The sequence below is a fragment of the Thalassophryne amazonica genome, chromosome 6, assembly GCF_902500255.1.
Source record: "Thalassophryne amazonica chromosome 6, fThaAma1.1, whole genome shotgun sequence".
Lineage (NCBI taxonomy): Eukaryota > Metazoa > Chordata > Actinopteri > Batrachoidiformes > Batrachoididae > Thalassophryne > Thalassophryne amazonica.
Window position 1 is genome coordinate 31,902,627 of NC_047108.1, and position 14,817 is coordinate 31,917,443.

At 40.9% G+C, this 14,817-nt stretch overlaps 1 protein-coding gene across 3 annotated transcripts in view; it reads left to right on the forward strand.

The window, feature by feature from the left end:
* The window catches only part of mib2 (mindbomb E3 ubiquitin protein ligase 2), a 231,775-nt gene that overhangs the window by 145,684 nt on the left and 71,274 nt on the right, over positions 1-14,817 (forward strand). For all 3 annotated transcript variants that reach the window (XM_034171927.1, XM_034171926.1, XM_034171925.1), the window contains 5 exons: positions 2,589-2,693; positions 2,957-3,119; positions 3,711-3,844; positions 8,222-8,370; positions 12,482-12,638. In XM_034171927.1, coding sequence (XP_034027818.1) covers positions 2,589-2,693; positions 2,957-3,119; positions 3,711-3,844; positions 8,222-8,370; positions 12,482-12,638 — 708 coding nt within the window. The remainder of the gene's footprint in view (positions 1-2,588; positions 2,694-2,956; positions 3,120-3,710; positions 3,845-8,221; positions 8,371-12,481; positions 12,639-14,817) is intronic.

The following is a 14,817-nucleotide window of genomic DNA, read 5'->3' on the forward strand; positions in this document are numbered from 1 at the left end:
CCCAGTGAAGCTGACTCCCCACCCAGATAAAAAAAAATTCAAGCAAACAGGCTGAGTTTGCCCTGTAATTTCCAACGATACATGAATGCAGCAGCAGCATCAGTGCTCACAAACCAGCTTCTGCACTGTGTGAAAACATTCAGCTGCTCAAACAAAGTCAAATTAAACAATAACATTACAAAAACTAAACAAACGATTAAAAACGTCAAGAACAGCAACAAAACGAAAAACAGACGAATTGAGGTTTTCCTTGCCCTTCGTTCAAATTTTTCAACGGTTTAAAAATCCTGACGAAGTGCCAGCTGCAGGAACGAAGCTGCGCAAAGGTTAAACGATGCCAACGAAAGTCAACGAAAGTCCAGTTGTCCTAAATGATCTACGGTATTCTTTGCTTTAAAAATCATGCAATCTTTCTCCTTAGTAGCTTTAGTTCCTTTATTTCTTGCAACAGTGCTGTTATCTGTGGTTGCTGTGTCAACTCCCCAGGCATATAATTTAAGGAGTTTTTAATATACGAGGTCTATTAGAAAAGAAACCGACCTTTTATTTTTTTCAAAAACGATATGGATTTGAATCACGTGCGATTACATCAGACAAGCTTGAACCCTCGTGCGCATGCGTGAGTTTTTTCACGCCTGTCGGTTGTGTCATTCGCCTGTGGGCAGGCCTTGAGTGAGGAGTGGTCCACCCCTCCCGTCTATTTTTTCATTGTTTAGGAATGGCTTAGAGACTGCCGCTTTGCTTGATCAAAATTTTTTTCAGAAACTGTAAGGCACATCCGAGTGGACACCATTCGAGAAATTCAGCTGGTTTTCGGTGAAAATTTTAAGGGCTGATGAAAGATTATGGAGTGTTACTGTCGCTTTAAGGACAACCCACGGAGTCGGAGAGCGCGCCGCGCTCCAAGCCGCCGTTGTCAGCCTGTTTCGAGTTGAAAACTTCCAAATTTAAGCCTCTGTTGACCCAGGACGTCATGAGAGAACAGAGAAGTTTCAGAAGAGGTCGGGATCAGCAGTTTATCCAAACATTCCACTGTTGAAGGAGATTTTGTAATGAAAGACGTGTAGACGGATTGGCGCGTCGGCAGGCAGCCACTCATGGCCCGGCGCCACAGGAAAAACACTCCATCTCACACATTTGTGCCACAGATAGATAATAGGCCATGGAAGACTTCACTGAATTTTGGAGGTGATCCGGATCCGAATCCGGATTCTGGATCAAGATTTCACTTGATATAGTCATTGAAGGATTATGTCAAAACTACTTCACGGATTCTCACCACATCTTCACCATGGATACATATTAGGCCATGGAAGACTCCATTAAATGTTGCAGGTGATCAAAATCTGGATTCTGGGTCAAGATTTCAGTTTATATACGCTTTGAAGGATTACTTCAAAACTACTTCCTGGATTCTCACCAGATTTTCACCACGGATACATATTCAGCCATGGAAGACTCCATTAAATTTTGGAGGTGATCCAGATCCTGATCCAGATTCTGGATCAAGATTTCACTTTATATAGGCTTTGAAGGATTACTTCAAAACTACTTCATAGATTCTCACCGAATTTGTACCACAGATAGATATTAGGTTATGGAAGACTCCATTAAATTTTGGAGGTGATCCGGATCCGGATTGGTGGATGTCAGAAATCTCTGATTGCTCTTGTTATTAATATGCATTTAGCTGGCCTAGCCAATCCCTAATGGTTAGCAAGCAAGCCAACAAAGCTTTTTTGAGAGGTTGAGCCAATGACAAAAGCTTGTTGATCAAGACAAAAACAGGAACATGATGATTCAGCTTGGCGACAAGAGAACTGCTGGTCACACAGACTGGCAGGATGACAGCAAGAAGCAGGCTAATCCAGCCCCCAGCAGAAGGCTAACTTACTCAGCAAACAGTTGAAGGCTAGCTGGTTAAGCGATTGGCAGGAGAATTGCAGTTCAAGCCTACAACAAAATGCTAGCTGGTTGGGCTGATAACAGGAGGGTAATTGGCTGAAGGTTTAGAATTTATGTTGGCCATTGTTGATGTGTTTTTGTGGCTGATTGGTTAGGGTCTGCAAAAGAAAAATTTCCAGCTGATACTGACAAAAACAAACAAACAAAAAATCATGGCTGCTGGACAATAATTAATTACAAGTGCCGATGCTTTAAAGTGGGGGGTGGGGGGTCCTTAGGGGATCTTATTGAAAGCCATCGTTCTCAAAATCAAATTGTTTTGAGATGCACTTACTTGGGATGCCCTTAACAAATCTGTTGATAATCTAATCAATTTTCTTGTTATTGTGTAGTTATTATGGACACAAGAAATATGATTGACACATGGACTGACTGAATGTATTTCTATGTCCTGTTTCTGGCCTTCAGCTGACGGGGATATTTAGTGAGGTTTTTCAAATGTGCATACATTTTGGAGGGTTGTGGTCAGTGCCTCTTGTAGAGACTTGGGAGGTCAGCAGACAGATATGACAGCTGCTGCCATTAAGTTTCTCAATGCAAACATTATTGTAGTATTGCTAGAGTTTTCTTGAAGTATTATCTTAATACAGTGAAACTTTTGTGTCTTTGTTTTTTTCTTGCAGGTGAACACTTTTGGAGTGGGTGAACTAGTAAGAGTATTGGAGGACATGGAGAGTGTTAAGAGACTGCAGGCTGGCCATGGAGAGTGGACGGACAGCATGGCTCCAGTATGATAACATAATGTGATGATGAATGCCCCATAATGCTCTTAAAATCTAATGGTCTACTTATTGATAAATGTCTATCTGACACTCCCAACCATGAACAGTTTCTGTTCAGCACAGGCTGAAAATTAGTTTAACTTGTTTGTCTTCACTTTTGCTTTTCTTGATTTGTTTTTTTTTTTGTTTTTTTTTTTCCTTCCCTTGGAAGAAGAAAGCATTCTCACTTTACCCATGCCATATTCATCTTACTTTTTTTTCCTTGAAAGGTTCTTGGCCAAGCTGGGAAGGTGTTGAAAGTCTATGCTGATGGTGACCTTCGTGTGGCGTTTGGGACCCAGACATGGACGTTCAACCCTGCGTGCCTGTCGGCACAACCTGTGGAGGTGGATGCAAACCTCATGACAACTGAGAACCCCAACGAATCTGGAAGTAAGGCCTGTGCTGGAATGAGGATGCTCATGTCTATCAGTTCATCCAGCCAGCTCCAGTGTTGCCTCATGTTTTTCTTTTTCGTCCTTTTCTGTCCTCATTCTAGCTTTGCCTCTGCCATGCATGCTAAATACAGGTTGCAGATATGCTACCCATAGCAGCAGTGATGGCCATTTCCTGTTTGGCTTCTGTCGTCAGTGTGTGTGAACAGGATATACAATTCAGTCTCCTGAAGTGTTCCAGTCTATAGCATGTCATGATTGTGCATGTTTACAGCTGGAGGTGATTCTGCAGACAAGGGTCATCTTGCTCAAAATTCTCAGCATGCATCTGTGCTTGTTTATGCCTGAGTGCATGTTTGCAGCCAGGTTTTGTTGCTGCATGTAAGGACATTTTGACTCATTCCAGTGATCCTCTTTTGAACTTGGTTTTGACAGTCCCATTGACCTGGAAGATTTGTTTCTAAGCATGCTATCAACATCAGACTGGTCGATCTAATTCATCTTTTTTGTCTCACCTGCCTACCCCTTTTTCTCAATTTTTATTATCTTTTGTTTGCCTCCCTCTTTTCCAACTCTTGTCTTACATCAGGTACTGTCATCTCAGTGTTAGAGAAGCTGTTGTCTCAGTCTACAGAGCACGACAACCCCAGCCGGCTGGTGATTGAGGCGGCACATGGCACTGCCAGCAAAGTACGGGAGTTGGTGCAGAAGTATCCTGACAAGGTTAGTGCAGCACTCCTCATCTTTGCTGCAGTCTGCTGCCTGTTCCAAGAGCTCATTCCACCAACAAACAAAGATAGGGGGCAGGGAATTTAAAGACCAAAATATTTCAGATAGAATAAGTACGCTCTCCAAAATTTTGTGCACTGTACAAAAAAAATTAGTGGTGTTTGTCATCACATATGACAAAATAACGGTTGAGATAAGGGAATCTCATGCAGCCGTTAGGGCTGTGCTGATATGTACAGTCTAACATACAAGGAAACAATGAGTGGACCATCGTTGTTTGCATATTTTTTGCTTCTGTAGTGCTGATCTCTCATTAGTAGTTTCCAGTTACTCTACAGGAAGGTAGTGAGAGTGTATTTGATTTATGGTGAACATGAGCAGACTGACTGCTATAATCAAATGACCTCTGCCTTCAAGCAGACTGACTGCTATATTCACATGACCTCTGCCCTGATCTGATCTTGTAAATGCAGAGGTCATTTACAAGATCATCAGGAAAAAAAAGCCTGCAGGTCTCATTATAGAATATGAACATTGATTGTAAACCAGCTGAGTGCGAACAGGCTTTCTTTGTCATGAGTTCAACATGTCTTTGAGTTCTTAGGTTCCCCCTCCCCCAAAATGATATCTGTGAATTTGATAGTTTATACTTAAAAAAAAAAAAAAAATCATGTGTAGGATGTTTTTTTTTAAAGACAAAAAATTGAAACCACATCAACACAAAAATGTCATGAACAATATTCCACCTGTCCATATGTGTATCTATGAACTTTCTAACATACGTATTTTGTATTAACATACATAGGAGCTTGGCATAACTAGATTATGGCTTTCGATCTAGAAATAATGTATAATTTCAGTTAGCAAAAAAAAAATGTTTGTTTTCTCTTTGTGGATCTCTCAGTCATGTATTATATCAAAAAGTTATCCTGCTTCTATATTTAAATATGTTGTAACTCAACCACACAGCTTTTGACTTCATAAAGCTCAAAACAGGAAAACAAAGTTGAAATGAAAATATGTTTGTGTCTCAACTGTCTAAAGAATATTAACTGTCATATTCTGCTGGAACTTTGTAATATTACCATTTCTAAAAAATAAAGCACTCCAGATAAATAAATAAATAAATATGCAATGACTTTGAACGTTATTTTTTCAGCAAGCTCTAGAGGAAATTTCAATAACTGACTGTAGTTTTATTTTGCAGCATATTACTCTTTAAAAAAAAACCCACTTTTTTTGTCTGGACCCTCCTCTGTGTGGTCTTCAGGTTGTGTTAAGCTGGTGTCATCAGTCTCCTCCGACGTGCACTTTACATCATCATCATCTCTCATATGAGAGCACAAATTAACGTGATGTACGAAAGTGAATGAGGATAAAGAGTGTTGGTTAACTCGATGACAGACTGTGTTCATGCACTTTACTCCGAGAATAAACTTATGGGATAACTTAACATGAATCCCCAACGTTAACTTGAACTAAATCCACACCTTTGGCTCAAAGTACGCCTCGTAAAAAAATTTAAAAAAAGGAACGTTGAGTTAGCGTGATTTTATCAGGACTTACCGCTTTCCGGTGACTCGCGTGAACTTTCCTCCGGTGGAAAACCGACTTCTACTCCGGTGTCCTCCTTGGAGAGGGTCGACCTCCGATTATTACTCCATTAATTCATAATAAGAGAAGCTGTTTGGAGCCGCGCCGCTTCTGCTCGTTTAGCTTCTCCTTGTAGAAAGCGCTCGTTGGTTCCCTGCGGTTTTTAATTTGCTCTACTTACCTGCTGACTCTGGACACAACAAGTCTGTGCTGCCAACTTACGTCCGTCAAGCTTTTCCACTTATTGTAAATTCTTTTAAAACGTCGAGGAGTGTTGGCTCTTGTTAAGTCCAGCTCTGTTTTTTCCGTCGCCATTTCCGCAAACACAGAGCAGGAAGCGTCACGTGGTGATGTGACGTAACAGACATGCGCAGTAAGGCTCCTCACAGGCGGACAATCCGACGTGCCGTTTACATGGAACGCGATTGGGTTAAAAACAGGGTTACACCACCTCCTCTAACCCGATTGTAATTTCGATCGGATTGGGCTATTCTAATCAGATGGAGCTGTTTACATGGTGTGATTTTGATCTGATTGTTCAATTTGGTTGTTCAATCAGATTACTTTTGGTCCATGTAACCGCAGCTACTGATGGTTGTATGGTCTTAATCATTTGGTGGATGCAAATTTCAGTGGGCTTGACTGGAACACACAACTCATCTACTGTTTGCATTTTCATTACTACTAAGGATACAGAGCGGAGTTTCTGTTTGCTCTCACTTAATTTTTTTTTCTCTGAATGTGGCCAGAAACACCTGTTTTGAACTTCGATATAAAATGGGTGCCCTCACTGTGCTTCAGAAATAGGTCATTAGTTTGATATACAGTTGCCAACTTAAGTTTAGACATACCTTGGCTAAAAATTTTGAAGGTCAGTTTTCCGTTTTATCAAACAATATGCGTGTTGGCCCTGCGATACTGGCATCCTGACCAGGGTGTACCTACCTCTTGCCCTGTGACTGCAGGGATAGACTCTAGCCCCTCCATGACCCTTAAATGGAGGAAGCAGTTATAGGAACTGAGAGAATATGCATGTTGAGTTACGCTGCTGTGAAAAAATGTTTGCCCTCTTGACCCTTTACATGTTAGATTTTTATTAGGACATCAAAAAAAAAAAAAATTCAGGCCTTGTATATTAGAATTTCCAAAATCATCCAAAATCCAAAACTCAGTGAAAGTAAATCTCTACAGTTTGATATAAATTAATTAAAAATCTAAAAGCCAAAATGATGGTGTGAATAAGTAAGTGCCCCCTTTCGTATAGCACATGTAAACAATCACTTTTATATACACTTTTCTTCGGACAAGTTAGGGGATGGATATGTGAATATTCCCAAGACACTGACTATGTCTTGGACATTATTTACATGAATTATGAAGAAATACAAACAGTCTAGCACTCTATGGTAAATCTGTGTGGAGTAGACAGTTCTCAAAACTGACTGTATAAGAAGGTGAAGAGTGAGGAAAGACACCAGGACAACCCTGAAGAAGTTATAGATTTCTGTGCCTGTGATTGAAGAAATTGAAGTGCAGGTTTTGAGTGTTGCATCACCAGTTAGACAGCTTCATGATGAAGTGGTATAGAGAAGGTTTCTATAAAAAAAAAAGAAAAAAAAAAAAAACACTTGAAAGTTCAGCTACAATTTGCCAGAAGGCACATTGGAGATTCAAGCATAGATTTGATGTTTTATTGAAAGAAAATTATTCTCTGTGCAACTCCACTATGAAGGCAGGAGTGGTGATACAAAATGGAAAACTTGCACTATGCACACGGTAATTAGTGCTAAATGTATTCAAATCAATAAAATGACAAGGGTGCCCAAATTTAAGCACCTGCCCAATTTTGTTTAAATAATTATTGCACACTTTCTGTAAATACTAGAAACGTCATTTCACTTCTCAAATGTCAGTGTGTTTGCTATATGACATATTTAACTGAAATTTCTGATCCAGACAACCAATGATTTATAAAGGAAAATCATGAAAATTATCAGGGGTGCCCAAGCCTTTGCATACAACTGTATTAATTTATTATAACCTCAGAAAAAGTTAACTTTTAAAGCTGCTATCGGAGCCAGGGCTTCCTGTTTGTTAGAATGCTATGGAAACACTAAAACTCTAGATCTTTAAGTCAATTATGTCCATGTTATTTGTTTTTTATACCCGCTTACTCCAATTAGGGGTTATATTGGAACCGGAGCTTATCCCAGCAGTCAGTGGGTGAGACTGGAGGTGGCTGCCAATCTATCACAGGGCCTCATACAGGCAGACAAACACATTCACACTTACACCTGCCATCATTTTAAAGTTTACAGTTCCCCTGTCTTTGGAAGTAGGACGAAGTCTGAGCACCCCGGGAGAGAACCCACTCAACACAGGGAGAACATGCAAACTCTACACAGAAAGACCCAGCTGGAAAACGAACCTGGAACCTTATCAGTTTGAGGCAACAGTGCAAACCACTGAGCCACCGTACTGCCCAGTGGGCATGCCATTGGCATTAAAAAAACGATGCCTTGTGTCGTCACTGACAGTTTGCCGCTGCAGACCACAGGAATTCTGCTGTTACGATCACTATGATGCCTTTTCTACCACCAGCATATGAAAGCAGCATGATCTGTACCACGTGACTATTACGCTGGTTTGGGATTATGGATCAATGGCATGACAGAGGTGGCTACAGTTAATGCGCAGATTATTTCCAGCCGGTGTCCAGTCAGTTGTGCAAACAGCAGCAGCAATATGAATTTGCAGCAGTGTTTGTTTTACTGGCAGGTGGACATCAAGAACCAGGGAAAGACTGCACTGCAGGTTGCTGCTCACCAAGGCCACATGGAGGTAGTGAAGGCACTGCTGCAGGCCAACAGCTCTATTGAGGTTAAGGATGAAGATGGAGACACAGCATTGCACTACGCTGCTTTCGGGTGAGAATAGATGTGCTCTTTTCCTGTATGTTTGAGTATACAGATGATGCAAAGTCTTTTGATTTGGAGGCACTACACAGTATGTAGAGCATTTTTATTTTTCTTACCTGTTACGTGATAATTCACTCACATAAGACACTCAAATCATCGGCCTTTGATACCATCTCTCAGGGTATGAATACTTGTTGAAAAGTAACAGTCTTGTTGGTGGCATGCAAGATAAAAGTGAAATATTAGTTCATGAAGCATGATGATTTTGTAATCTTACATGCAAACTTTGGTCCTGTAGTGGTTTTTGCAAGCATATCAAATCAAATCAAATCAATTTTATTTATATAGCGCCAAATCACAACAAACAGTTGCCCCAAGGCGCTTTATATTGCAAGGCAAAGCCATACAATAATTACGGAAAAACCCCAACGGTCAAAACGACCTGCTGTGAGCAAGCACTTGGCGACAGTGGGAAGGAAAAACTCCCTTTTAACAGGAAGAAACCTCCAGCAGAACCAGGCTCAGGGAGGGGCAGTCTTCTGCTGGGACTGGTTGGGGCTGAGGGAAAGAATCAGGAAAAAGACATGCTGTGGAGGGGAGCAGAGATCAATCACTAATGATTAAATGCAGAGTGGTGCATACAGAGCAAAAAGAGAAAGAAACACACAGTGCATCATGGGAACCCCCCAGCAGTCTAAGTCTATAGCAGCATAACTAAGGGATGGTTCAGGGTCACCTGATCCAGCCCTAACTATAAGCTTTAGCAAAAAGGAAAGTTTTAAGCCTAATCTTAAAAGCAGAGAGGGTGTCTGTCTCCCTGATCCGAATTGGGAGCTGGTTCCAGAGGAGAGGAGCCTGAAAGCTGAAGTCTCTGCCTCCCATTCTACTCTTACAAACCCTAGGAACTACAAGCAAGCCTGCAGTCTGAGAGCGAAGCGCTCTATTGGGGTGATATGGTACTATGAGGTCCCTAAGATAAGATGGGACCTGATTATTCAAAACCTTATAAGTAAGAAGAAGAATTTTAAATTCTATTCTAGAATTAACAGGAAGCCAATGAAGAGAAGCCAATATGGGTGAAATATGCTCTCTCCTTCTAGTCCCTGTCAGTACTCTAGCTGCAGCATTTTGAATTAACTGAAGGCTTTCAGGGAACTTTTAGGACAACCTGATAATAATGAATTACAATAGTCCAGCCTAGAGGAAATAAATGCATGAATTAGTTTTTCAGCATCACTCTGAGACAAGACCTTTCTAATTTTAGAGATATTGCGCAAATGCAAAAAAGCAGTCCTACATGTTTGTTTAATATGCGCATTGAATGACATATCCTGATCAAAAATGACTCCAAGATTTCTCACAGTATTACTAGAGGTCAGGGTAATGCCATCCAGAGTAAGGATCTGGTTAGACACCATGTTTCTAAGATTTGTGGGACCAAGTACAATAACTTCAGTTTTATCTGAGTTTAAAAGCAGGAAATTAGAGGTCATCCATGTCTTTATGTCTGTAAGACAATCCTGCAGTTTAGCTAATTGGTGTGTGTCCTCTGGCTTCATGGATAGATAAAGCTGGGTATCATCTGCGTAACAATGAAAATTTAAGCAATGCTGTCTAATAATACTGCCTAAGATGAGTCCACTGTCTGAGGCCATAAGAAGATCATTTGTAACCTTCACTAATGCTGTTTCTGTACTATGATGAATTCTAAACCCTGACTGAAACTCTTCAAATAGACCATTCCTCTGCAGATGATCAGTTAGCTGTTTTACAACTACCCTTTCAAGAATTTTTGAGAGAAAAGGAAAGTTGGAGATTGGCCTATAATTAGCTAAGATAGCTGGGTCAAGTGATGGCTTTTTAAGTAATGGTTTAATTGCTGCCACCTTAAAAACCTGTGGTACATAGCCAACTAATAAAGATAGATTGATCATATTTAAGACCGAAGCATTAATTAATGGTAGGGCTTCCTTGAGCAGCCTGGTAGGAATGGGGTCTAATAGACATGTTGATGGTTTGGAGGAAGTAACTAATGAAAATAACTCAGACAGAACAATCGGAGAGAAAGAGTCTAACCAAATATTGGCATCACTGAAAGCAGCCAAAGAGAACGATATGTCTTTGGGATGGTTATGAGTAATTTTTTCTCTAATAGTTAAAATTTTATTAGCAAAGAAAGTCATGAAGTCATTACTAGTTACAGGAATACTCGGCTCAATAGAGCTCTGACTCTTTGTCAGCCTGGCTACAGTGCTGAAAAGAAACCTGGGGTTGTTCTTATTTTCTTCAATTAGTGATGAGTAGTAAGATGTCCTAGCTTTACGGAGGGCTTTTTTTATAGAGCAACAGACTCTTTTTTCCAGGCTAAGTGAAGATCTTCTAAATTAGTGAGACGCCATTTCCTCTCCATCTTACGGGTTATCTGCTTTAAGCTGCGAGTTTGTGAGTTATACCACGGAGTCAGGCACTTCTGATTTAAGGTTCTCTTTTTCAGAGGAGCTACAGCATCCAAAGTTGTCCTCAAAGAGGATATAAAACTATTGACGAGATAATCTATCTCACTCACAGAGTTTAGGTAGCTACTCTGCCCTGTGTTGGTATATGGCATTGGAGAACATAAAGAAGGAATCATATCCTTAAACCTAGTTACAGCGCTTTCTGAAAGACTTCTACTGTAATGAACCTTATTCCCCACTGCTGGGTAGTCCATCAGAGTAAATGTAAATGTTATTAAGAAATGATCAGACAGAAGGGGGTTTTCAGGGAATACTGTTAAGTCTTCAATTTCAATACCATAAGTCAGAACAAGATCTAAGGTATGATTAAAGTGGTGGGTGGACTCATTTTGAGCAAAGCCAATCGAGTCTAACAATAGATTAAATGCAGTGTTGAGACTGTCATTCTCAGCATCTGTGTGGATGTTAAAATCACCCACTTTAATTATCTTATCTGAGCTAAGCACTAAGTCAGACAAAAGGTCCGAAAATTCACAGAGAAACTCACAGTAACGACCAGGTGGACGATAGATAACAACAAATAAAACTGGTTTTTGGGACTTCGAATTTGGATGGACAAGACTAAGAGTCAAGCTTTCAAATGAATTAAAGCTCTGTCTGGGTTTTTGATTAATTAATAAGCTGGAGTGGAAGATTGCTGCTAATCCTCCGCCTCGGCCCGTGCTACGAGCGTTCTGGCAGTTAGTGTGACTCGGGGGTGTTGACTCATTTAAACTAACATGTTCATCCTGCTGTAACCAGGTTTCTGTAAGGCAGAATAAATCAATATGTTGATCAATTATTATATCATTTACTAACAGGGACTTAGAAGAGAGAGATCTAGTGTTTAATAGACCACATTTAACTGTTTTAGTCTGTGGTGGAGTTAAAGGTGCTATATTATTTTTTCTTTTTGAATTTTTATGCTTAAATAGATTTTTGCTGGTTATTGGTGGTCTGGGAGCAGGCACCGTCTCTACGGGGATGGGGTAATGAGGGGATGGCAGGGGAGAGAAGCTGCAGAGAGGTGTGTAAGACTACAACTCTGCTTCCTGGTCCCAACCCTGGATAGTCACGGTTTGGAGGATTTAAGAAAATTGGCCAGATTTCTAGAAATGAGAGCTGCTCCATCCAAAGTGGGATGGATGCCGTCTCTCCTAACAAGACCAGGTTTTCCTCAGAAGCTTTGCCAATTATCTATGAAGCCCACCTAATTTTTTGGACACCACTCAGACCGCCAGCAATTCAGGGAGAACATGCGGCTAAACATGTCTCAAAATTGTCTCACATTTCTCAAAACAGTCGCCAATAACCAGAGTTTGTTCCTCGGCGGGTGTGTCGCCAAGTGGAGAAAAACGGTTACAAATGTGAAAAGCATATGAATTCTGACCTCAGCGTTAAGTAATTTGAAAACTTTTGGGATTGTCTGAATGGGTTGAATGGGTCATCAGAATTGGACAGTGGGGACTTATCTATGTCTTTGTGTGTGTGTGTGTGTGTGTGTGTGTGTGTGTGTGTGTGTGTGTGTGTGTGTGTGTGTGTGTGTGTGTGTGTGTGTGTGTGTGTGTGTGTGTGTGTGTGTGTGTGTGTGTGTGTGTGTGTGTGTGTGTGTGTGTGTGGTTTAGTAACCAGGGGGAGATTGTCCGCTTGCTGTTGAGCAAAGGAGCTAATGTCAATCTTCTGAACAACTCTATGTGCACGGCGCTCCACATCGCTGTCAACAAGGGCTTCAGTGACGTAGTGGGGGTGCTCTGTGAGCACTCAGCTGACGTCAATCTGCAGGTGAGCAGCTCACGCATCAGCAGTACTACATAATAGGCTAATGTTAGCCTGAGATTAAAACCAGTCTGTGGTCATTAACCACAGAATTGGTTGCACTTGTGGTTTAGATTAGATTGTGTTGCTTGTGTAATTCTGGATCATTTCCCTGGTACCTGTTTAACTTTATGCGTACCTGTTACTGTATTACAGTAGGTAATGAGGTATCACTGCATAGACATCCTTGGCTGTTGGTAAATCTCAGCTCAGTTCTCTCACTGCTACACACCAAGTAGTAAGCATCATATGTCCAAAATGAAGCCACAAGGTCCATATACGGATCAACTACAGTCCATTACACCACTAAATTATATATGCACGCACAGTAGTTTGTACAATGCCTACTTCAATGACTTTAAAATATTCATGTATACATTCCTTGACTTGCCTAAAAAATGGGAGTAAAAGTTAATTTTGTCATTTGGTTAATTTACCAGTAAATCTTAATAACTTTTATCAATAGTTTTCAACCTTGCAACCTCAGAAAAGTGTTTATTTTACAAATTTTCAAAATTCGCAACATATGCAGGATATAATGTGCCAAAAATTAAAAAGTCATTCATGGGGAAAAACTATGGACAAAAATGTACACTGCTCTGCCTCTTCCAGAAGGACAAAAGACAGAAAATATACGGTGCACCCAGAAAGTATTCACAATGCTTCACTTTTTCCACATTTTGTTAGATTACAGCCTTATTTAGAAATGGATAAAAGTCATTTTTCCCCTCAAAATTATACACACACAACACCCCATAATGACCATGTGAAAAAACATTTTTAAAGATATTTCCAAATGTATTAAAAATAAAAAAAACTAAACGATTACATGGACATAAGTATTCACAGCCTTTGCCAAAAAGCTCAAAATTGACAACGTAATTGGAGTCCACCTGGGGTAAATTCAGTTGATTGGACATGATTTGGAAAGGCACACACATGTCTACATATAAGGTCCCACAGTTGACAGTGTATATCAGATGACAAACCAAGCATGAAGTCAAAGGAATTGTCTGTAGACCTCAGAGACAGGATTGTTTTGAGGTACTAATCAGGAATGGCACATTTTGGCTGCTTTGAAGGTCCCAATGAGCACAGTGGCCTCCATCATCCATAAATGGAAAAAGTTAGGATCTACTAGGACTCTTCCTAGAGCTGGCCATCCGTCTAAACTGAGTGAGCGGTGCAGAAGGGCCTTAGTCAGGGAGGTGACCAAGAACCCGATGGTCACTCTGTCAGAGCTCCAGCCTTCCTCTGTGGGGAGAGGAGAACCTTCAAAAAGGTCAGCCATCTCTGCAGAATTCCACCAATCAGGCCTTTATGATAGAGTGGCCAGACAGAAGCCACTCAGTAAAAGGCACATGGCAGCCCACCTGGAGTTTGTCAAAAGGCACCTGAAGGAATCAAAGACCATGACAAACAAAATTCTCTGGTCTGATGAGACAAAGAATGAACTGTGAATGGTGTGAATGCCAAGTGTTATATTTGGAGGAAACCAGGCACCATCCCTACAGTGAAGCATGGTCGTGTCAGCGTCAGGCTGTGGGGATGTTTATCAGTGGCAGGAATTGGGAGATTAGTCAGAATTGAGGGAAAGATGAATGCAGCAATGTACAGAGACATCCTGGATAAAAACCTGCTCCAGAGCGCTCTTGACCTCAGACTGGGGACACGGTTCATCTTTCAGCAGGACACTAGCCCTAAGTTCACAGCAGAGCTATCAAAGGAGTGGCTTCAGGACAGCTATGTGAATGTCCTTGAGTGGCCCAGCCAGAGAATGAGATGCACACCTCCTTAGGGTGGTTAAAGATACTGGATAAGTTAAATGCAAACGTACTATGTTATGTACACACTGCTATATTTAAAGGGTATCCAGCTTTCTTTGTAGATAAGTTGGTGTATAGTGGCTACTGTCATCAGCATGTCACTCGGCAGGTTAATTTTCAATTTCAGTTCAATTTATTTTCATTTATATAGCACCAAATCACAACAGAGTTGCCTCAAAGCGCTTCACACAGGTAAGGTCTAACCTTAGCAACCGCCAGAGCAACAGTGGTAAGGAAAAACTCTCTGAGGAAGAAACCTCAAGCAGACCAGACTCAAAGGGGTGACCCTCTGCTTCGGCCATGCTACAAAACATAAATTA